The following is a 23,936-nucleotide window of genomic DNA, read 5'->3' as shown; positions in this document are numbered from 1 at the left end:
CATCTACTGACGAATGGATAAACAAAATATGATGTGTCCATACAATGAAATACTATTTGGCAATAACAAAGAATGAAGTGCTGATCCATGCCATAACATGGATAAATCTTGAAAACATTATACTAAGGGAAAGAGGCTGCATCTTGTATGAGTTCATTTGTATAAACTGTCTAGAATATGTAAATCCACACAGACAGAAAGCATATTAGTGGCTGCCAGGGGCTGAGGGGCTGGAATAAAATGGAGAATGACTGCTAATGAGTATGAGATTTCTTTTTAGGTGGATAAAAATGTTCTAAAATTGGATAGTTAGAACTTTTGTCTAAAATTAGATTGTGATAAGGGTTACACAATTGTTAATATGCCAAAAAAGACTAAATTGTATACCTTAAAAGGATAAATTTTATAGTATGTGAATTATGTGTCAGTAAGGTTTTTTTTTTTTTAAGTAAAAGAGTAATGTCAAGAAAGCACTGAGCACTATCTTAGGGTGACTTTAAGAGCATTAGGAAAAATCAGCACAGATATAAAAAGTAGGAATACTTAGTAAGGTTGAAACCTTCAGTTTCTTTTTAAATACACCTGACAGTTGTCTTTTATAGTGATTTAGTCCTTACCTCTATAAAAGGAAATGGAAATGTCAATTAATTGATGAATGGATCAATAATATATGGTGTCATGGGCTGAATGTGTTTTCTCACCCCTCAAATTTGTATGTTGAAGTCCTAACCTCCAATACTTCCAAATATGTCTGTATTTGGAGATAGTGTCTTTAAAGAAGTAATTAAAATGAGGTCGTTAGGATACTAATCCAATATAACTGGTATCCTTATAAGGAGAGGAAATTAGAACGCAGACACAGACAGAGGGAAGAGCATGTGAGGACATGGAGAAGGTGGCCATCTACAAGCCAAGGAGAGGCCTTGGGAGACGCCAACCCTGGCAACACCTAGATCTTGAACTTCCAGCCTCCAGAACTGTGAGAAAATCAATTTCTGTTGTTTAAGCCCCCAAGACTGTGGTACTTTGTTACAGCAGCCCTAGCAAACCAATACAGATTTTAGTATCAGGAAATAGGGTCCTGCTTACAGCAAATACCTAAAAATGCGGACGTGACTTTGGAACTGGGCAATGAGTAAAGGCTGGAAGAGTTTGGAGGAGCACGTTGGAAAAAGCCAAAATTGATCTGAAGAGACTGTTGGTAGAAATATGGACATTAAAGGTGATTCTGGTGAGGACTAAGAAAAAACAGCTGCACAGAAAGCTTCTGTCCTCTTAGAGAATATATATTTTATATGTATATATATATATATATATATATCATCATGAACAGAATGTTGGTAGAAATATGAATGTTAAAGATACTTCTGGTGAGATCTTGGACAAAATTGAGAAACAAGTTATTGGAAACTGGAAGAAAGGTAGGCCTTGTCATAAAGCGGAAAAGAACTTGGTTGAATTGTATCCTACTGTTCTGTGGAAAGCAGAACTTGGAATTGATGAGGCTGGATATTTAGCTGAGAAGATTTCTAAGCAAAGTGTTAAAGGTGTGGCCTGGCTTCTCCTTGCTGCTTATAGTAAAATATGAGAGGAGAGAGATAAACTGAAAAAGGAATTTTTAAGAAAAATGTAGCCAAAACTTGAAAATTCTCAGCCTATCTATTTCGCAAAGAAATGAGAAAACACATACTGAAGAGAACATCAAGGGTATGGCTGGATAACCATCTCTAAAAAGAGTGTTGACGTGACTCATGTCAGGAATAGAGATGTTGTTATCCAGAACAACTGTGGAGGACCCTCTTGACTAATGGCTTAGGCCCCTGTAAATTGCATGAGAGGCTAACAAGGTTTTGAGAATTTATACCAGCAGACACTCTGCCAGTCTGGACTGAAGGGGACAGAGATGAGAATGAATGAAGGAAGGCTGTCAGACCTTTGGAATTACATAGAACTGGCCAATAGAGCTATCCAGCTCTACTGAACTGTGTTATCCTTCAAGAAAAGACAATAACCTGAAGGCAGTTCAGAGATGTTCAAGGCAGCACTGCCATCTCAGAGGGCACAGGCTCAGGTTCAGGTTCAGTGGACAGGACTGTCTCCTTCTTGGTTTCACAGGGCAGGGCCACTTCCTCTGTTTCAGAGGGCAGGGCCATCTCCCAAGTTTCAGCAGGCCAGGCTGCCCCAGCCCAGGACCAAGAGGGCAGGGCCTCCACTTAGGGCAGAGGGTCCTAGCCACTGCCCTGGTGGGCTGGGAAGGCAGGGCCACCCTGTGGGCCCAGACAACAGAGCATGGAGCCAAAGAGAATTATTCTTAAACCTTAAAATCTAATGGAATTCGCCCTGCTGGGTTTCAGACTTGCTGGAGATGCATGACCACTTTCTTCTTTCCAGTGTCTCCCTTTGGGAATGGGAAAGTCTACCATATGCCTGTCCTGTTTTCAAAGTAGATAACTTCTTGTCTGGTTTTAAAGATTCACTGCTGGAGAAGAATTTTGCCTCAGGATGAATTGTACCTCATATCTCACCCATACCTGATTTAGATGATACCTACATGAGATTTTGGACTTAGAGTTGATGCTGGACTAGGGTAAGACTTTTGGCACTGTTGGGATGGAAGTGAGTGTTTTTGCATGTGAGAAGTGCATGAATTTTAGGGGACCAGAGGGCCGGGTGTTCTGGGCTGAATTGTGTCCCCTCCAAATTCGTATGTTGAAGTCCTAACTCCCAGTACTTCAGGTTATGACTACATTTGGAGATAGGATCTTTAAAGAAATAATTGAGTTAAAATGAGGTCATTAGGGTGGGGCCCAAATTCAATGACTGGTGTCCTCATAAGAAGAGGCACTTAAGACAGACACACACAGCGGGAAGACCATGTGAAGACACAGGGAGAAGGTGGCCATCTACATCCAAGGAGAGGGGCCTCAGGAGAAACCAACCCTGCCAGCACCTTGATTTCGGACTTCTACCCTCCAGAACTGTGAGAAAATAAAATTTTTGTTGTTTAAACCCCAAAGTCTGTGGCACTTTGTTACAGAAACCTTATCAAACCAATATATTTGGTATATCCATATAATGAAATATTATTCAGCCATTCAGAGGTGGGGAACCTGTGGCCCTCCAGATCCCCAAGTGCAACCCCTCAACAGAATCCAAACTTCACAGAACAAATCTCTTTATTAAAAGGATTTGTTCTGTAAAATTTGGATTCAAAAGGCCACACTCAAGGATCCAGAAGGCCACGTGTGGCCCCAAGGCCGCAGGTTCAACAGAAACTAAGAGATAGGGTCAGTCACAAAAGACCACCTATTATATGATTCAATCTTTGAACTGAAAGGCAAATCTATAGAAATATATAATCGCTTGGTGGCTGCCTAGGGCTGGGAAGGGGAGGATTATAGCAAATGGAGACTGACTCTGAGAACCACTGGACTAGAGAACTGGACCTAGTGGCTTAACCTTGCAATGTGACGTGACAGAACTCTAGTCACCTGAATTTTAATTATATGGCTTAAGGCAGGGCAGTAGGGTGGGGATAGAGGAACTTGGGCACCATTTCAAAGAGAAAATGTATCCATTTGTTACCATGGAATCAAGAAGAAAGTCAGGGTAGTTCCAGATAGAATTTGCCCAAATTGTCTTCGGTACTTTGTTGGTACAATTTCTGCCATTCTTATGGCACCATAACCTCTTCTCTGGATCTAATAAAGCTTTGCAGTATTTTTTTTTTCACCACAGAAGCCTGAGTGTCTTGACCCATACCTATATTAATATTAACCTAGTATGTATCTGTATGATTCAGAATAGGTCAGGTTATGCTGGATAAAAAGAGCCTGTACTACTGTTTGTTTCTCTCATGCCATGTGTTCATCATGGTCTGTTTGGGTTCTGCTCCATGTCTGTTCACACTGGGATGCAGACTGATAGAGTAGCTACCGTCAAGAACTCTACAGTTAGCGTGGTAGTGGGAAAAATGTTCTGGGGAGTCTTCAGCTGCCACTTGCATGCTTCAGCCCAGAGGTAACAGAGGACACTTCTGCTCACAACTTATTGGCCAGGGCTGGTCCCAACCCCCAACCCTACCTCAAGGGGGCCAGTAAGTCACACCATATTCCTGGAAGACAGAGAACCAGAAATGCTTAATGACTTGCATTCAACACCCTCAAAGTATTCTTCCATATTGCTCTCTTGCTCATATCACTATATATTCATATACATATGTATACATATATATGTGGGACATTATCGTTTCACAAAATGGAATCATATTATTAATTTAAGCAGTCTTTTTCATTGTGCTTGTCTCAGCCAACAATATCTCATAGAAAACCTTTCAGGACAGTTGATATAGCTCTAATTCATTCTTTTTAATGGTTGCATAATATTCCACCATAAAGATAAAATATAATTTATTCAATCAAAGTTATGATAGGGAGTAAATAGAGGTCCAGGCTGTCTGTGATATTTGGGGGACTATATATTAATATTTTATATCCTGTCGCCACAAATTGGGAGAAACTGGCTTTACGTCTTGCCCCTGCTGTGGAGGCCGTGTCCCTAGTGCTGGTCACAGTGGAGACTGCTTGTTGAAACACTGGAGGAGAAAACAAAATTCACTTTTTCCCCTTTGTCTGATTCTCCCACTCATCTAGACACATCCCTTCCTTTAGCCTTCCTATTTCCCCCCTAAAATAAGGGGAAATGCCTGCTTTATTATTTTTTTAAAGCTCTTATCACATGTTGTTTTTAACTATAGGCACATGGTGTCAATTGTAACTTCTCCTTCCCTCTGTGTCACTTCCTCCCTCTACTTCTGTGACTCTTCCTTCCTCGTTTCCTTGCTGCTCTCCATTCTTCCCCGCTCTGACCTCCTTTTTCTCTTTCTGACACCTCCTTTGTCTTCAATTTCAACTATCTCCAATGAGAGGAGAGGACAGGGGAGACAGAGAAAGAAAGAATGTAGATTGGGGAAAATGGTTAAAAACAAGGAGTACAAGGAAAATCAGGTCAAGCCTCATACTCTAAGTTCTTTTTCTAACAATCTCCCCAGATATGAAATGAAAAGGAAGAGTTTCTTGAACCCCCAGCCTTCTTGGTTGCCAGCTTCAACTCAAAGCTACAACTTCTTCAAAATATTTAATCCTCATTTCACATCATATCTTATGTGGCATCAAAAAAAAGCAAACATATTGAAATAAGAAACTTGGGGAATCTGTCATTGTGAAAGCACTTTCTGATTTTTTTTTCCTGTTTGTAAGTTTTTCCTTAGATTGAAAGGTTTTATAGTATAACGTCCACACCAGCTGTGTATATTAGAGAGCACATCTCTTAAGTGTTTCTTTATCTAATACTTATTTTAAATCAATATTTTATTTAAATTATTTTTTGATGCTAGACTTATCAGGGGCTTAGCATATTTGAATGGGGTTATCCAAATTATTAGAAGTCTACATTTTTATTATTCTATTTGAAGTTAGTTATCACCTTCTTCCTCCTCTTTCTAAAACTGACCCATCCCGTATCTCCACCGTATGTTCCATAATGTGGCTAATGTAATGAACTAATCCATTAATTTGTTAACGGAAGAAATATAACAACCCCCACCTCTCTCCCTCATCAAATCCAGGTACTCAGCATGTAGTATACGTAAATTTAAAAGGAGTTTCTATGCACATGCAGCAGGCCCTGCTAGCCACCAATGGGAATTTTAGACCAGGTAAAAGGGAAAGGTGGGACTTCACAAACTGGTATCAAGTAGACAGAGGCAGACTCTGCCTGGTTTTGCTTTTCAGAAAACTGAGGAAAGGCAAGGAGGAGGGAAGCTGGTTAGTCAGTGTGCAGTTTGGACATACATTTGCAAAGCTGCTTTTTCTGCACGTTTGGCTAGGAAAATGAAGAACTACAACAGGCTTGATCTTGAAAGGGACCTGTGCTAAACATTAAATGAAAATGGAAGTTTTTTTAATGTTAAAAAGAGAGTTAGAAAAGAACGAGAAGAGGGCTCTCCAGTTATGGCAGCATGAAGAGGTAGGCAATTCCTTTCTGAAAACAAAACAAAAAAGTATAAAACTAGACAAAAGTGCCAATCAAAACTAACTGTTTCATGGAACTGCAAATTGACCAAAGGCAGACAAGAAGGTGAGAAGCATTTATTCTTGAACTACTAGATCTTCAGGTATGAAGCATAGGAAATTGTGGCTTTTTTGCCTGGGGCTGCTCCCATCACTCCTCTAGCTCAGTCAATGACTTTTAAGTAAGATGGCACCGGCCAGGGAAACCAGTGGCATTGCTGCCACGTGAACAGACTCAATTCTGACTGGTGCTTGGGGAGATGAAAATCCTTATCTTTGATGGCTTAACATGCGAATGAAAACTTGGGAATGAGCAGGGAAAATCCACAGCTTTGCTAACCTGAGATTGCAGTCCCTCGGCCATGAGGGATGCTGCCCAAGAAGCCCACTTTTTTTTTTGTACCTCTCAGAATACTGAAGTGATCAACACAGCTGAGTGGTTGGGAGAAACTGGAACAGGGAAAAGAGGCTGCAGAAACTATTAACTGTTCTATGGACTGCATCACAAAGCCTGCCCATGAGCTGTTTAGGATGTGTCACCTGCAAACCCCCCCCCCAAAACAGGCCTTCAGCCACTCCAAATGCCACACACACTTCACCCTGTAGGCAAGCTTCCCAAGTATGCCCCTATAGATGGCAAATGCAAGCATCTCATGCAGATAAGTGATTTGACTCTGCAGAATTGAAAGGCGGCACACAAATGTAAGCATTTCAGGGAACCACCCTAAGGAAAACAAATGAGAGGCTTTTAGCATGAGACCTGGCTTTGCATGATTGAAAGAAGACATGAAATCTTAAGAATTCCTTCCCAAGTGGGAACAAGAGGTGTGGAGCAGTCACATCCATTTAAAAATGTTTGAGAGAGCCTCAGAATCCCCAGCCAAGCTGTTTGGTTAAGGTGTTCATCTCCCAAAGACAGTCAGTAAAAACTGAAAAAGAAGACTGCTTTTTCAAATGTGAAACAGCAACACAAGACTTCAAGGGACATGAAAAATCAAGGAAATGTGACACCAACAAAGAAATACAATAATATTCCAGTAACCAACTGCAAAGACATGGAGATCTGCAAATTGCCTCACAAAGAATCCAAAATAATTATTTTAAGGAAGCTCTGCAAGCTACAAGAGACAACTCAAGGAAATCAGAAAAGCAATGTAAGAACAAAACTAGAAGTTCAATATATAGAGAGAAATCATAAAATAGAGCCAAACAAATTTTGGAGCTGAAGAATACAATGAATACAATGAAAAATCCAATATCCACCAGCAGCAAACTTGATCAAGCAGGATAAATAATCTATAAACTTTAAGACCCTTCATTTAAAAATATTCAGAGGACAAAATAGAAAAAAATATGAAAAAAAATGAAGAAAGCCTATGAGATTTATGGGACTCAATCAAAAGAGCTAACATTTATATCATAGAAGTTAGAGAAGGAGAAGAGTAAGACAAAGGGGATGAAAGCTTATTTAAAGGAATAAAGGGCCAGGCATGGTGGGACATGCCTGTAGTCCCAGCTACCCAGGAGGCTGAGGCAGGAGGATCACTTGTGGCCAGAGGTTTCTGACCAGCCTGGCCAAGATAGTGAGATCCCATCTCTAAATTTTGTTTAAATTAGGCAGGCACAGTGGTGAGATCCTATAGTCCCAGTCCCCGGTCCCTACTTGGGAGGCCAAGGCAAAAGGATCACTTGAGCTGCAATGCACTATGATTGTGTCTGTGAATAGCCACTGCACCCCAGCCTGGGTGACATAGCAAGACCCTGTCTCTCAGAAAAGAAAAGAAAAGGGAGGGATGAAGGAAGGAAGAAAGGAAGACAGGCTGAAGAATTCCCAAATCTGGGGAGAAATATGGACATCCAGATACACAAAGTTTAAAGTCTCCAATCAGGTTCAACCTAAAGAAGACTAAACCTAGACATATTATTATTATTATTTATTTTTTTTTTTTTTTTGAGACGGAGTCTCACTCTGTTGCCCAGGCTAGAATGAGTGCCATGGCATCAGCCTAGCTCATAGCAACCTCAAACCCCTGGGCTCAAGCGATCCTCCTGCCTCAGCCTCCCGAGTAGCTGGGACTACAGGCATGCACCACCATGCCTGGCTAATTTTTTCTATATATATTTTTAGCTGTCCATATAATTTCTTTCTATTTTTAGTAGAGACAGTGTCTTGCTCTTGCTCAGGCTGGTCTCGAACTCCTGAGGTCCAACGATCTGCCCACCTCGGCCTCCCAGAGTGCTAGGATTACAGGCGTGAGCCACCGCACCCGGCCTAAACCTAGACATATTATAATCAAACTGTCAAAAATCAAAGACAAAAAGAAAATCTTGGAAACAGCAAGGGAAAGGGGGTTTCTCACGTACAAGGAAACCACCATCAGGCTATCAGCAGATTTTTTAGCAGAAACTTTGCAGGCCAGAAGACAATAGGATGATATAGTCAAAGTGCTGAAAGAAAAAAACTGCCAACCAAGAATAATTTACCTTGCAAAGCCATCTTTCAGAAATGAGGGACAGATAAAGACTTTCACAGACAAAAGCTGAGGGAGCTCATCACCACTATATCTGCCTTACAAGAAATGCTAAAAGGAGTTCTTCAAGCTGAAATGAAAGGTTGCTAATTAGTAACATGAAAACATATGAAAGTATAAAACTCACTGGTAAATGTACATATATAGTCAAATACAGACTACTCTAATAGTGTAATGATGGTGTATAAATCACTCATATCCCTAATGTAAAGGTTAAACAATAAAAATATTAAAAGTAACTACAGCTACAATAGTTAGTTAATGGATACACAATATAAAAAGATGTGGGCTGGGCGCGGTGGGAGGCTGAGGCGGGAGGATTGCTCGAGGTCAGGAGTTCGAGACCAGCCTGAGCAAGGGCGAGACCCCATCTCTACTAAAAAAATAGAAAGAAATTATCTGGACAGCTAAAAATATATATAGAAAAAAATTAGCCCGGCATAGTGGCGCATGCCTGTAGTCCCAGCTACTCGGGAGGTTGAGGCAGAAGGATTGCTTGAACCCAGGACTTTGAGGTTGCTGTGAGCTAGGCTGACACCACGGCACTCTAGCCCAGGCAACAGAGTGAGACTGTCTCAAAAATAAAAAAAAATTACCTCATAACTGTTAAATGGCTGTTATCAAAAAGTCGAAAAGTAACAAGTATTGGCATGGATGTAGAAAAGCGGAACCCCTATACACTATAGGTGGGAATGTAAATTGACATATCCATTATGGAAAACTGTTTGGAAGGTTTCTCAAAAATTAAAAATAGAACTACCATATCATCCAGCAATCACACTTCTGGGTATATATCCAAAGGAAATAAAATCACTCTCTCAAAAAGATATCTGCACTTCCATGTTCATTGCAGCATTCTTCACAATAGCCAAGATATGAACAGATAAAAAAATATGTGGTGTATACACACACACACACACACACACACACACACACACACACATACACAATGGGATATTTAGCCTTTAAAAAAAAAAAGAAATCCTGCCATTTGCAACAATATGGATGAACCTGGAGGACATTATGCTAAGTGAAATAAGCCAGACACAGAAACACAGACACTGCATGATCTCACTTACGCAGGTAATCTAAAAAATTCAAACTCACAGAAACAGAGTTTAGAATGGTTGTTACCAGGGGCTGGGGGGTGGGGTAGAAACTGGAGAGATGTTGGTTAAATGGTAAAAACTTGCAGTAATAAGATGAACAAGTTCTGGAAACCTAATGTACAAGAGGATGACTATCAATAATATACTGTATACTTGAAATTTGCTAAGAGTAGATCTTAAGTATTCTTATCACAAAGGAAAGGAAAAGGTAACTATGTGAGGTGATGGACTTGTTAATTAGCTTGACTGCGGCAATCACTTCACAATGTATATGTATATTGAATCATCCTGTTGTACACCTTGAATATCTACGATTTTTTTTTTTTTTTTGAGTCAGAGTCTCGTTCTGTCGCCCCAGGTAGAGTGCAGTGTTGTCATCATAGCTCACTGCAACCTCAAACTCCTGGGCTCAAGTGATCCACCTGCCTCAGTGTCCCAAGTAGGTGGGATTACAGGAGCACAGCATGACGCCAGCTAATTTTTCTATTTTTAGGAGAGATGGGGTCTCGCTCTTGCTCAGGCTGGTCTTGAACTCCTGAGCTCAAGCAATCCTTCTGCCTCGGCCTCCCAGAGTGCTAGGATCACAGGCGTGAGCCACTGCGCCCAGCCTATATACAATTTTTATTTGTCAGTTACCTCAATAAAGCTGAAAAATATTAAAGAAAATTCTTCATGTTGACAGAAAATGAGATTAGAGTTATTCAAATGAATAGGAAAAAATGAAGAACATTGGAAATGGTAACTATATGATTAAATATGAAAAAATAAGTATATATTCATTCTTTGAAAAATGTAAAGTTTTTAAAGCAATAACTGCCACTCTATTGGCTTATAACCTAGATTATATACATATATGTACACACACATGCACACACGTGTGTATATATGTGCACAATCTCTGCCTTTTTATTGGAATGGTTCATTTAGTCCATTTATATGTATATACATTCATATTAATGGCTTATTTATATATAGGCATGAAGGGGTAGGAAATGAAGCTATATTGGAAAAAGTTGCTATATTTTATCAGAATTTAGTATTAACCTAAAGTAGCCTGTCATAACTTAAAGCTACATACTGTAATCCCCAGAGCAGGCACTAGAAAAAAATATATAGCTAAAAAAATGAAAAACGTAATTAAAATGGTATACTAAAATAATTTGTTATACACAAAAGATAGCAGCAAATGAGGTACAGAGAAACAAAAAATGTATGAGACAAAACAATTAGCAAAATGACAGATGTAAATATAACCACACCAATAAATACATTAATATGAATGGACTAAATAAACTACCTCAATAAAAAGGCAGAGATTGTCAACCATGCAAATTCTCAAAGAATCTCCCTTTCATGCATATTTTGGGGAATACTAGTGGCATATTAAAGGAAGAAAACCAAGAAAGAAAAATAAATGACATCTAAGAAACATAGGATCCCAAATAGGAAAAAGGTAAAGAGAATTTGGAAGACGGTTCTGAATGCTGCAGGACAGCCAACCAGTTCAGTTTTGGAGTAGAAGGAGGGAAAGCTCTGAAAAAAAGGTCTTTAGGAATAAAAAGGAACTGATAAGTTATCTGATGTTAAAATGTCTAGAATTTAATTTGGTAGATATTTGACAGATCTGTTAGCTCTTCTGTAGAAAAACACAGTGAGGCATATGAAAAAATAAACAAAAAACAAGGTAGTTATTAACTCCAGAATAAAACAAAAATGTTGAAGAAAACCCATGATACTCTATTTGGATCAGCATTTATTCATTCCACAATATTTGTTGAGCGCTCACTGTGTGTGTCTGGCCCTGTTGAAAGCACGGGGCTAACTACAATAACAAAATAGCTCAACTTCCCACTTTCAAGGGCCCTACGTTTTAGTGGATGGAGACAGATGCTTTAAAAACATATATCAGTCTGTAATATCACTTAGTGATTCACACTTTAATGAAAATTTATGAGTCTACATGGATTGAAAAGTGGGGCAGGCCTGCTGTTTTTCACTGAGTGGTCAGAGAATAAAGTGACATCTAAACAGAGACCTGAGTAAAAGTGAAGGAGAGAACTGCTGGCTCCCTGTGGGAGCACCATCTAGAAAGAACACACAGGACAAGGTCCGGAGGCAGGAATGGGTTGTACTCATCTGCCTGAAGGCAGAGAAGGGTGCCAGTGTGGCAGGGCAGAGTGCTGGGGGAGCAAAGAGACACCCCAGGACCAGGTGCCAGGGCCCTAGTGTCCTGGTAAGGACTTCGGATTTACAGAGTCACAGTAATGAAGCTAATGATTTAAACAAATGTAATGTAACCACTATGAAAATGAAGAGGCAGAGAGGAGGGAGAGGTTGTAAGAGAGCTCCAGGAAGTTAACAGATAATGCCTGACGATGATAAATCAACAAACGGCAGCATGCACCAAGCAACTAGAACTACAGAGGTAAACACCAGAGGAAATAGCTGAAAGAGTCAGAAGTGGCTTCACTAGGGGGCAAGATGAAGCATGGGACTGTTGCTTTTCATTGTTAGCCTTTAATACAATTTGATTTTTGAAAGAATTTTTTGAAAGCTCATGAAAGACCTCAATGGAGGGTGGGACCCCAGCTGTCAGTGTGTAAGATGTGAAACAGCCCTGACCATCTAGCTGGTGCTGGAGGGACGGGCCCCTGGCCAGGGGTGGAATGGGCTGTGCAGAGCACTGGCACTTTATGTCCCCAGGTGGTCTTTTCTAGATCACTACGTTAGTCTGTTTTGTGTCACTATAACAAAAGCTGGATAATTTATAAAGAACAGAAATTTATTTCTCACAGTTCTGAAGGCTGAAAATCCAAGATCAAGGAACTGGCATCTGGTGTCTGGTGCAGGCTACATCCTTACATGGCAGGACAAAGAAAGGGGTCAACTCCTTCCATCAAGCCCCTTTATAAGGGCACCTAATCCCACGCAGGAAGGAGGAGCCCTCATGGCCTAATCACCTCCTAAAGGCCCCACCGTATCACATCAGCAACCAGATTTTTGGAGGGGACACATTCAAACCATAGCAATCACCGACAACTGCTATTTTTCTCCCACCCTATATATTCTTTAGGTAGCCATCCAGGCCACAGAGGAAAAGAATCATTTTTCTTCTGAATAAATCCTGGCTAACACTCATAATTTTGATCTTACAGTATCATGCTACTGTAAATGAGATAAAAGCAAATTATGCCTGAAATCTTCTTTTGGAATAAAGTGAATGTCTACATAATTATGCTTTTTACAAAATTTAAATCATATTGACCATATTCATTTGTACTAGACTGTCACATCAAAACTTATTTTTTAAATTATTTTCAAATTAGATGAAAAATGATATTGTGCCTTTATGTGTACATCTCTAATTACAGTGAGATTACCCACTTGTATTATTTTGTGAATCATCTGTTCATGTCTCTTGCCCATTCTTCTATGGTCTTTTTCTCATTAATTTGTAAAGGCTCACTAACGTCATTTACCACATAGCTGCTGTAAACTTTCTTCTTATCTGCTGTTTGCCTTTTGATGCTTTTTTAAAATTATTAATATTATGGGTACATAATGGTTGTATATGCCTTTTGATGGTTTTGATATAAAAAATGCTTGTGTAGTTGTATGTTTTTCTTTTCTAGATCTCTCCTTTATGCTCATGCTTAGGAATTTTTCTCTACCCTGAGATTAATAGTTACCTATCCACCTGTTTCCCATCCTAGTCCTTTCATTTTACCCACACTGTTAAAACCTTCTGGCCAGTGGTATTCTCTTGGTCTTGCATTAATAACTCACTGAACAGACAAGACTTCCGTGATATAAAGGTTTGTTTTTGGTGGGGCGAGGTGGCTCACGCCTGTAATCCTAGCACTCTGGGAGGCCCAGGCAAGAGGATCACTTGAAGTCAGGAGTTTGAGACCAGCTCTGAGCAAGAGCAAGACCCTGTCTCTACCAAAAATAGAAAAAAATCAGGCATGGTGGCCCATGCCTGTAGTCCCAGCTACTCAGGAGGCTGAGGCAGGAGGATCGCTTGAGCCCAGGAGATTGAGGTTGCAGTGAGCTATGACGACACCAAACAGCACTCTACCCGGAGTGACAGAGCAAGGCTCTGTCTCAAAAAAAAAAAAATGGCTTGTTTTATGAGAATGAGTTGATCCTTCTTAATGTGGTGTCATATAATTTGCAATCCTCAGGCATGTATTGTCTTTCCTGCCAAAATACATATTTAAATGTTTTCTTCATTCAGCCAGCTAAGAGCCATCTCCTGATTCCTTTAGGTGTCCTGGAACCCTAATGGCAAACTTCAAGGGCCACGCACTCCCAGGGAGTTTCTTCTTAATAGTTGGACTGTGGTGGTCAGTGAAGTACCCACTGAAGTACTTCCAGCAAAAGCAGAAAAACAGCCGACTGCAACATTATCAGCAACGTCTTGAGATCATTGAAGCAGCAATCAGGACTTTGTTTTCGGTCATTGGTAAGAGGGGAGCTCATTTGGTCCAGGGAATCTCCTCATCATCCTCTGTATCATTAACCCATCTTCTGAGCCCTGTGAAATAGATGTTTCCACTGGCAGAGGTAATAAGACAAGAATTTCCAGTTGGCTGCTAGACTGTTTTATCATAACATCCATTGTGTACAGAGCTTTATAATATTAACAATTAACAGCACCTTACATCATGGTGCACTATGAAAAACTATCAAATACACGGCGTTGCCAATTTTCTGGCCCACATTGTGGGGCCTTCACCTTATTCTCCCAGTGTTTTAAAACCCAGAGCTGGAGGGAGCACAGAGCTTGCAGAGCTGGCTCCATGCCTAGGAAGGGCACCCACTTGAAGTCTGCCCTGGCAGACACATACCTGGGAGTGGCTTCTTTCTCTTAGGGCAAGTACAGATACCTTCATTACCAGTGTGTCTCTGCCCAGATTCTATTTTCAACCTAAATGTTTCTTTCACTACTCATTTGGCAGGGGAGCCCAGAGATTTGTGTATCAGCCACACTCTCACTGAAGTAATAATGCCTTGCTCTCCTCTCTGCTCCTGGACAAATCTCCTGGGGACCTGTACGTGGCTGCATTTGTTGCTTCTTTTCCCTCACCTCCAACCCCCTAAAAGGAATCACAGTGGCAACATGTCTACACAGAATACTCAGCAAACACGTTTCATACGGAAGTAGCTGCAGCAAAATAGGTCTGCTGACCCACAGGCCTCCATCACCCTATCTCAACTTTGTTCATGCCTTCGGGTTATTTCTTGCTGTCACCTCTGTGTCCTGGAACTACTTCTTCAGTTTCCACTCTCGTTTCCCTGCAGGGATCCTAGCAGAGCAGTTTGTTCCAGATGGGCCCCACTTCCACCTATACAATGAAAACCACTGGATAACGTTAATGAACTGGCAGCACAGCACCATGTACCTATTCTTTGCAGTCTCGGGAATCGTTGACATGCTCACCTATCTGGTCACCCATGTTCCCTTGGGGTTGGACAGATTGCTTCTAGCTGTGGCAGTATTCACTGAAGGTAACTTTGTGTAATGGATGGAGAAGAAAAAGGGGAGCCTGACAAGCTGTATTTATGAGGGAGCACAACAAAAAAGACCAGAAATGTTGCGAGCCAGGTGTGGTGGCGTGTGCCTGTAGTCCCAGCTACTAAAGAGGCTGAGGCAGAAAGATTGCTTGAGCCCAGGAGTTCGAGGTTATAGTAAGCTATGATCACACCACTGCACTCCAGCCTGGGCAACAGAGTGACAACCCTGTCTCTAAAAAAATTTTTAAATAATAATTCTTTAAAAGACCAGAAATGTTGCAAATATAATAGCCTGCCCAAGAAAATCCACATCTCTGGAGTTCCAAAACCTTAACAGGACTTAGTCTTACACTCTGGATGGGCCAGATGACATATTCAGTATAGCAGCTCATGAAAGCGTGAGGTTTGGGGGCAGTTCCCAGAGCCTCTGGTTAACACTACACAGCCTCTCCATGTCTTCCCACTGCCACCAGCACCCCCAGCTCACTTATATGCACATTCCTGTGTGGGTGCAGGTGTGTACATGCACACACACAAAAATGTCCCAAGACTGGTTGAATGTCACCATGCAGGGTGACAAATCCCTTTGGGTAGGTAAAAGAAACTGCTCTTGGCCCCTCACCCATTGTACCTCCACCACCAACCTCAGCAGACCCACCCAGCTGCTAGGACAGCTCTCCCAATATGACTCATTTTAAGTGCAGTATGAAAAAGCATGTTGTAATCCAATAACCTCACTTCTGTACCTCAGGAAGAGTTGAAGGTTGTATGAGAGCAAACTGAATCTCATGTATACACACACAATTTGTTATATACCAGCAACATGTTTCACCTACCCGTCCTGGATGAACACTACCCTGGATTCTGTAAAGAGATTTAAAGATACACCCTTTCCTATTTATACTCTTACCATGGCCATGATAAACTTAATCTGTATCTGTTTGTTGCCCTGTAAACTGACTTCCTAAATGCTGAAAAATCTAGCTCTGAGACAGGTGTAGAGGAAATCCCAGTAAAAGTTCAGAGTGAATCCTCAAATCTCTGACAGCTGTCGTTTGGTTTGTGGCAGGTTTTCTCTTCTACTACCACGTCCATAACCGACCACCACTGGACCAGCACATCCACTTGCTCCTGGTGTTTGTTTTATTTGGAGGGGGTGTCAGTATCTTCCTAGAGGTGATCTTTCGAGACAATATTGTGCTGGAACTTTTCCGAACCAGCCTCGTTATTCTTCAGGGAACCTGGTTCTGGCAGGTGATTATTCACACCAAGGCTTCTCTCAGGGTCTAGACAGAGGAACCCTGCTGAGGACTTCTTGCCTGAAAATGCACACTGGCGTGCTGTGGGAAGGGGTTTAGATGGCCCTTTCCTCCCACACCCACCCCTTGACCTCTGATGCATTAACAAGCAAAGTCCACAGAATGTACACAGTGAACAAATCACGCATTTCCCAACCTGCCCTCCCCAGGGGATAGACTGATACCTTTTACAGGCTCCACTTGCCACATTGTTCACTTGAAATTTGGGCCCTGAAGTTTTGTTGTATTTTTAAATAAGCCTATACTAAAACCAGAATTAACTTAGAGCAATTTTCCTGTGTGAAAAGGCTTTTATATGCTAATGAAGTGTGGGAACTGAGGTCGTGGGGAACACAGGGGCCACTTTGGTGGCCACGGGAAAACGGCTAGGTTGCTTCTCGGGACAACTAACCACAAGGCCAACTTTTCTGTATAATCCACCAGATTGGGTTTGTGCTGTTCCCACCTTTTGGAACACCTGAATGGGACCAGGCAGATGAGACAAACATCATGTTCATCACCATGTGCTTCTGCTGGCACTACCTGGCTGCCCTCTGCATCATGGCCACCAACTACTCTCTTGTCTACTGGTATGTTTGAGAGATTTTGTGAAGTTTTTCCTCCTAATTAACCCCTAAACAGTACTGATTTGATTAACTTCTACCATCTAATGAGTGCTAACTATATGCCAAATTCTGTGCAAGGTACTCTAGACCCCCAGGGCAGGTACTACTCCCCTAACATGCAAAAGATGATAAGGCTTTGTGAAGTTAAACCACCTGTCTGGGTCACACAGCAACCTGAGACCGAGGTTTCAAATGAGGTTCCGACAGATTTGAAGCCTGTGGTGTGGTGGGGAAAATTCTGAATTAGGACTCAGTGGCTGGACGATAGCCCTGCTGTCACTGGTTCATTCTGGACCCAGCATTCTCACTGCTGGATTTGCCCTGCCTACCTCCTAGAGATGTTGTGACAATCGGAAAAAAGACCAGAGCAGAAAGTGATCTCAAAGTGCTCGTTAGAGGCATACAGATAATAGCTGTGAATTCCTATGCACTTACTGTATCCCAGACCCTGTGGAAGGCACTTACACTATATTACCCCATTTAAACTTCCTTGCGTTAAGAAGTATGTACTGTTATTTTTTTACAGATGGGGAAACCAAGGCTTCAAAACACTGAGTAACTTGACCAAGGTCACTATCTAGTAAACAGCAGAGCCTCCCAGGGCAGGGTGACCTTTAGCAAATGGTATTGCCAGTTCTGCTGCTGCTGAGCACCCCTACCTTTTTTCCTAGGCCCTTATTCCCCTAGACCCAAAGCAGACATGCTTCACTCAGAAAGAGTCCTGCACAGACCAGTTTCTTTTGGTCCTACTGCCCAGCCAGTGAAACCAGAAGGAACCTTAGTTTCAATTATGACATTCAGTAATTTTAACCATGAGTTCCTTTATCTACTAATGAATAAAATATTGTCTAAGAAGGCAGAGATGTAGACATGTAATCACAGTATTTCATAGAAATATAAAGAAAATGTTTCAAGAACCAGTAGATACCTTAACATCCTTGGGTGAAGGAATAAGGGAATTTTTCTGGCTAATTGGCTCTTATTGCTTCTCAATAACTATAGCTTTTTGACTCGTATGAAGAGACATGGAGAAGGAGAGATCATTGGGATTCAGAAGCTGAAGTCGGATCACACTTACCAGACCGCCCTCCTGAGTGGCTCAGATGAGGAATGAGACTGGGCAGAGGGTGGACATCCCCTGCACAGCTGGGGTGAAAGAATGTCATCCCCTCCACTTCAGTCCTTGCTGGCATCTGCTCTTAAGGGTCTACATTTCCACCTCCTCATTTAATACAAGGCTGAAGGTTCTAAGTCAGGAAATTAGGCCTTCAGTGTTTTGTATATCTTGCTATTTGGATTTTTAAACATAATTTAACTTAAAGTCTGTGTTGGTGTAGTATCTTTCATAAAGAAAAATGAAGTAATACCCATAGGCAGCAAGCCTTTGTGTCTCCAGTGAGAATTCAGAGACCCTAATAGCTTTAGAGCAGGAAAGGGCCTCATGGATGAATCCAGGATACGGACCCAGCAGGAAAACTTACTGCCTTTGATAGCATCCCCTTTTCTCTCAAGCAAGCAGGAAGCTTCTTATCAGAAAGATATCAAAATTTAAATGAATGACAATATGTTTATTTTAGAGTTAAAATTCAAACTTAGGTATTTTTTAAGAGTAAAATAATTCACAAGGTTTGGTATTTTTAAAATATTGTTAAACATATCCTAACTAATCATACCAGAGTACTGCAATACCACCGTTGATAAGTTACAAAATTAGGCCAAAGATGACTTTTTTTTTTAATCAGGAAGCTAGTGAACTGCCCAGCTGAGAGCTGGAACTCTGATGTTCTGACTCCTCAGAGTTACCCTAATAAAGGATCTGATAGCAAAGTTGTATAATGAGGTAGAGAGAAAAATGTCAGGTTTTGAAAGGCCTTCAATTTTAATATAACTGAAAGTAAAGGATACAAACTCTGCAAAGGATATGGATTCTGAATTAGTAATATAAAGTCTTGATATTCTAGTCTTGGTTCTGGATCTTTTTTTTTAAACTTCCTTCAATGTTTATTAAACACTCACTTTCCACCAGCATTGAAATGACTGTAAGGATTAACGAGATGTGTGTCCAGCAAGGGGTTTACAGTCTAGCGGGAGAGACATGTAAGCAGTTATGGCCAATGTGATGGGTGCTGTGAGAGGAAAGTACAAATCACGGTGAGAGAGGACGGAGGGGAGGGGACATGGGGAGCTTGCCCTATAGACAAAGCACATTCCAGGCAGAGAGAGTAGTGAGTACAGAGACAATGAAAAAGCAGGAAAGAACATGGAGAGTAAAATATGTTACATTCTATAAACTGATAAAAGTGGGATAGTACAAAGTTGAAGGGTTAGATTCTAAATAATATCTTTCATTTGCAAAGTATTTTTCAGATTCTGAGATGCATCTGATCTCATTTGATTCTCAGAGCCAGCTGTAATGTGTAGTGAGTGCACGAGGTCCCTCGGAAAAGCTGGTTAGCCTAAAGTCACACAGCTACCAAGTGGCAAAACTAGTCTTCAGTATGACTGAAAAGTCCAGCATCTTTCTTACCACTCCATCCTACTACATCACATGAATCTGGCAAAGATAATTTACATAAAGCACTGCATGTACTTCGGAACAAACTCTAAGTGAAAGGTAACCTCCCATGATTAGTCAGCCTTTCAGAGTTGAAGTCAAGGCTTAAAGATTAAAAATGAGCTACTAAAAACACTGATTTAGTTATTGCAGAACTTGTGGGTCCCCTTTCAGGATCAACCTTGGTTTGCCCCCTAACAACCCAAACATTCATTCAACAAGTACTGAAAGGTTGGGCATGGAGGCCAAGGCGGGACGATTGCTTGAGACCAGCCTGAGCAAAAGAGCAGGACCCCATCCCTATAAAAAATAAAAAAAAAAATTTGCTGGGCACAGCAGCTCATGCTTATAATCCCAGCTACTCAGGAGGCTGAAGTAGGAAGATCACTTGAGCCCAGAGAAGTCTGAGGCTACAGAAAGCTATGATGACACCACTGAACTCTAGTCTGGGCAACAGAACAAGACCCCGTCTCAAAATAAAAAACGTACTGGAGTACCTCTATTATCATTGGCAATTAATAAAAATTGTGCTCTTTCCTTAGGGAGTGGAGATGGGAAAAAGAGACCTATTCATTCTGTTTTAATTTCATAGAAAAGATCCACATTTGAGATTTAAAAAAAAAGTAAAGACTATTTTAAGAAAATGTAGTATTTTTCTCCAGGGTGAGGGGCTGAGTTGTGGAGATGAGATATAAAATATTAAAATTTCTTTGGATGCCAGTCACACAACATGTTTGTGATACCTTCATGGAAGTGATCAACCTAGCACAAATATTCTTAGATGTGGTATTAAAGTATAAACCAATCACAGTACTGTTCTCCAAATTCTATCTTAGATACATGGTCTGAATAATTTTACCAACCTTTGTCAAGCAGAAAGGCTCAGAGGCTCAATGGCTGCTACCTGAAGTTCTTCTGCAATTGTTCCTTGCAAAACCCCCACCATAGCTACCCCATCCATCTCCAGGAGACCCCTGAAGTCAGAATACAAAGGAAACATGTGGTATAAATACTGGTGCTGTCACCGTGAACCCCAACGGGGTTTCCATTCTACACTACTCCACTGCCACTGGATAGTGCCAAAACTAGACTTAACTGGGCAGCCACCCGACACTGGCATCCTGAAAGACCTGTACTTCACATCCACATCCCTCTCTCCAGGATGTACATGTCTGCATACACAAGGAAGACGGGCCAAGGCTGAATGCCAGAGTCACTTTTACGAAATCATTTGTTAAGTAAATTCAGAAGGGGTTTGTTTTTAGCCAGTAGGAAATACCTGAGGCAGGATGATCACTGAAATGTCTACCTTTTTCTCATTTAGAAATTATCATATGGCTTCTGTGTGAAATGGGACTCTCAGAAATAACAAAGATGTGAAAATAGCAAAGTATTATAAAATACAGATGTGTTCTTTACTTGGGTAAAGACCCATCTCCCCTCCCTGCAGTCCCACCTCCACCCAATGCCAGCCTCACTTCTGTGCCAGGCCTCCACTTGCCCATCGAGAGCTTGGCCTTGGCTCAGCCTGTTCACCGCTGCTCTCTGTGCACCAGCATGCCACCTCCTAAGCCTGGATCATTCCCAGGGCTCGCCAGGACACAATCACAGCCATCCCCCCCAGGGGAAGGCAGCAGAAAGGGGACTGCAAGTAGAATCAGAAGACTGGATTTACATCTTAATTCTCTTTAACTCAGACTCACACATCCTCCCATAGTTAAACAGGGGATGATTACATCAATTTTACAGAATTGCTATAAGAATCAACTGAAATGTCTGTGAAACTTCTGTGTAACCAGTGAGTCTCCCACATCTTTCACTGCTCCTCTGCAACCTGCCTCAGCACCCAGCACCTGAACCAGGCCATCTCCATGCCACGCCCTGCAGCTCCACTTCCTCACCCAGATCTCACAGATCATCACTGATTTCACAGATGAAAGTTACATTTTTAATAATTTGGATACTTTGAAGAGAGACAAGGAAGCATATCACTGTAGAAAAGCTTTTTTTTTTTTTTTTTTTTTTGAGGCAGAGTCCTGCTCTGTCACCCGGGCTAGAGTGCTGTGGCATCAGCCTAGCTCACAGCAACCTCAAACTCCTGGGCTCAAGCAATCCTACTGCCTCAGCCTCCCAAGTAGCTGGGACTACAGGCATATGCCACCATGCCCAGCTAATTTTTTCTATATATTTTTTAGTTTTCCAGCTAATTTCTTTTTATTTTTTAGTAGAGACGGGGTCTTGCTCTTGCTCAGCCTGGTTTCGAACTCCTGAGCTCAAACGATCCGCCCGCCTCAGCCTCCCAGAGTGCTAGGATTATAGGTGTGAGCCACTGCGCCCAGCCTAGAAAAGCTGTACCACCCACCTGTGCCCCACGATAAGAGAGGCACCAGTGCTTTAATCACTTATATTTTAAAATATCGTTCTGAGTTTTGCCTGTAGCTGCTAGAGGCTGAGAAGTGTGAAATGCCAGGATTAAATGAATTACAAATCCAGACTGACCTCTTTTGGGGTTGTGTCCCTGTGCACCACCCCCCTCTCCTCCTGCCATCTCTATTCTGAAAGAGGGGTCAACAAACTTTTCTTTAAAGGGCCATAATAGTTTAGGCTTGAAAGCTATATGGTCTCTATGTCAACTACTCAATTCTGCCTTCTAACCTGAAAGCAGCCACAGATAATATATAAAAGAACGGGTGCAGGCTGTGTTCCAATACAACTTTATTTACAAAAACAGGTAGCCAGCCCTAAGGGCCTGGTTTGAAACTCTTCTTCTGGAGCAAAGCAGAATGTATCATCTCTGAACTGCAACAAAGTTTGTGCTGCAAAAGCAGCATCTCCACTGTCATTCCCCTCCTCTCTGTCCACTGGCTCTGGACTGCCATGTGAACAAGCTTGCCATGAAGGACAAAGTCAGCCTGTGAAGGTAGGGACCACAACCAAGATCCCAACACCCATCTTTAAGAGGATGCGCCAAACTAATCCCATTTCAGGGAATCCACGCTACCCCACTTTCTATGGTTTTCCCCATCTTACAGCCTCTTGATTACTATGTAGTTATCAAGTCAACCATCAGCTTACTAAGACTCTTGCTATTCTCTCACTCTGGTCAAAAGGGTAAGTAATCGGCTTACAGGGGCTAAAGCGCAGATTTCTACTTGATAAAGATGTACGATAGTCTCTTTAAAAAAATAAGTTACATAAAATTTTCTGGACACAAAACTCATATCCAGACCATTAGTCACGGAGAAGACCAGAAGCTAAAAATATAATCCTCATATAGAACGAGGCTTTTTCACTGTCTGTGCACTCTGCAACTGGTGAGCCTGCCCTGGGTATCTTACTCCCAGGAGAGAACTCTGGCTTGTATGACATAACCATGACCTCCTCCAATTCCAACAGAATCTTCTCCTGGATTGGTAGGGAGCAGACCTGAAACCCTGGGGTGAACCTTTCTCAGGGTGCTCCACTGTGGAGTGCGGCAGCAGAATACAGGCCACTGTTGCCATCATGCCCCTACTCGCTGCCTCGAACAGGTAAGCTCAGGGGAATGAAACAACCTCCATGGCCCCTTCCTTTCAGCCAGAAGGACAGACCATGGTCTTTTATGGAAGCCATCTCTCTCATGATCACTGTTGCTCAGGTGCCTGTTTAGGAGATGGCGCTGTGGTCACAACAACAGTGGAGACTGCTTTAGAGGAGCCAGATGCTGTTCCCTGTTGGAGATGGGACGCGGGGACAGTCTGGATGCGCACCTGTTTGCAAAGAGAAAACGGTCTGGTCAGTGGATTACAAGTGGGTTCATTGAATAAGAACAGCAAAAGAATCAGGGAAAAGCCGTATATGGCCAAGAGTTTTGCCTTAGACCTTACCTGTGTGGCCTGACCTTGCTGCTGAAGTTGCTGCAACTGTTGGGCAGTGAGGAAACTAACAGGCTTATTGCCAGCAATGAGCTTAGTACCTGCTGGCATGGTCGTGAGGATAATATTGCGGCCCAAACCGCCGAGGCTGTGGAGGGAAAGTAGGAGTAAGGAGTGATCCTATTACAGGATATTCTCTCTGGCCTAGATTCAGGCCAAGCATTGAAAGGCAACAGGGAATTCTGGTGCCAATGAAAATTCCAGTAATCTGTACTGAAATGGAAACCAGCTGCTGAGACCACCTTGATGGCAGAAGAGAAGGGCAAGCCCAGAAGCCCCCAGTGATGAAAGGGCCCTAGGAGCCATGCCCTGACCA

At 41.8% G+C, this 23,936-nt stretch overlaps 2 protein-coding genes across 6 annotated transcripts in view; one reads left to right on the top strand and one right to left on the bottom strand.

The window, feature by feature from the left end:
* Positions 1–19,112, top strand: part of TMEM45B (transmembrane protein 45B) — a 33,232-nt gene extending 14,120 nt beyond the window's left edge. Inside the window, exons 2-6 of the mRNA XM_045555695.1 lie at positions 13,980–14,176; positions 15,016–15,222; positions 16,298–16,482; positions 16,971–17,116; positions 18,155–19,112. Coding sequence (XP_045411651.1) covers positions 13,996–14,176; positions 15,016–15,222; positions 16,298–16,482; positions 16,971–17,116; positions 18,155–18,266 — 831 coding nt within the window. The 5' untranslated portion in view covers positions 13,980–13,995 and the 3' untranslated portion in view covers positions 18,267–19,112. The remainder of the gene's footprint in view (positions 1–13,979; positions 14,177–15,015; positions 15,223–16,297; positions 16,483–16,970; positions 17,117–18,154) is intronic.
* A 3,292-nt stretch (positions 19,113–22,404) lies between these two features.
* NFRKB (nuclear factor related to kappaB binding protein) overlaps positions 22,405–23,936 on the bottom strand; it is a 30,664-nt gene continuing 29,132 nt past the window's right edge. For all 5 annotated transcript variants that reach the window (XM_045555689.1, XM_045555694.1, XM_045555690.1 and 2 more), the window contains 2 exons: positions 23,573–23,708; positions 22,405–23,455 (listed from right to left, as the gene is read on the bottom strand). In XM_045555689.1, coding sequence (XP_045411645.1) covers positions 23,330–23,455; positions 23,573–23,708 — 262 coding nt within the window. In that variant the 3' untranslated portion in view covers positions 22,405–23,329. The remainder of the gene's footprint in view (positions 23,456–23,572; positions 23,709–23,936) is intronic.

The sequence above is a fragment of the Lemur catta genome, chromosome 7 (assembly GCF_020740605.2).
Source record: "Lemur catta isolate mLemCat1 chromosome 7, mLemCat1.pri, whole genome shotgun sequence".
Taxonomy (NCBI): domain Eukaryota; kingdom Metazoa; phylum Chordata; class Mammalia; order Primates; family Lemuridae; genus Lemur; species Lemur catta.
This window is presented reverse-complemented; position numbering and strand designations above follow the sequence as displayed.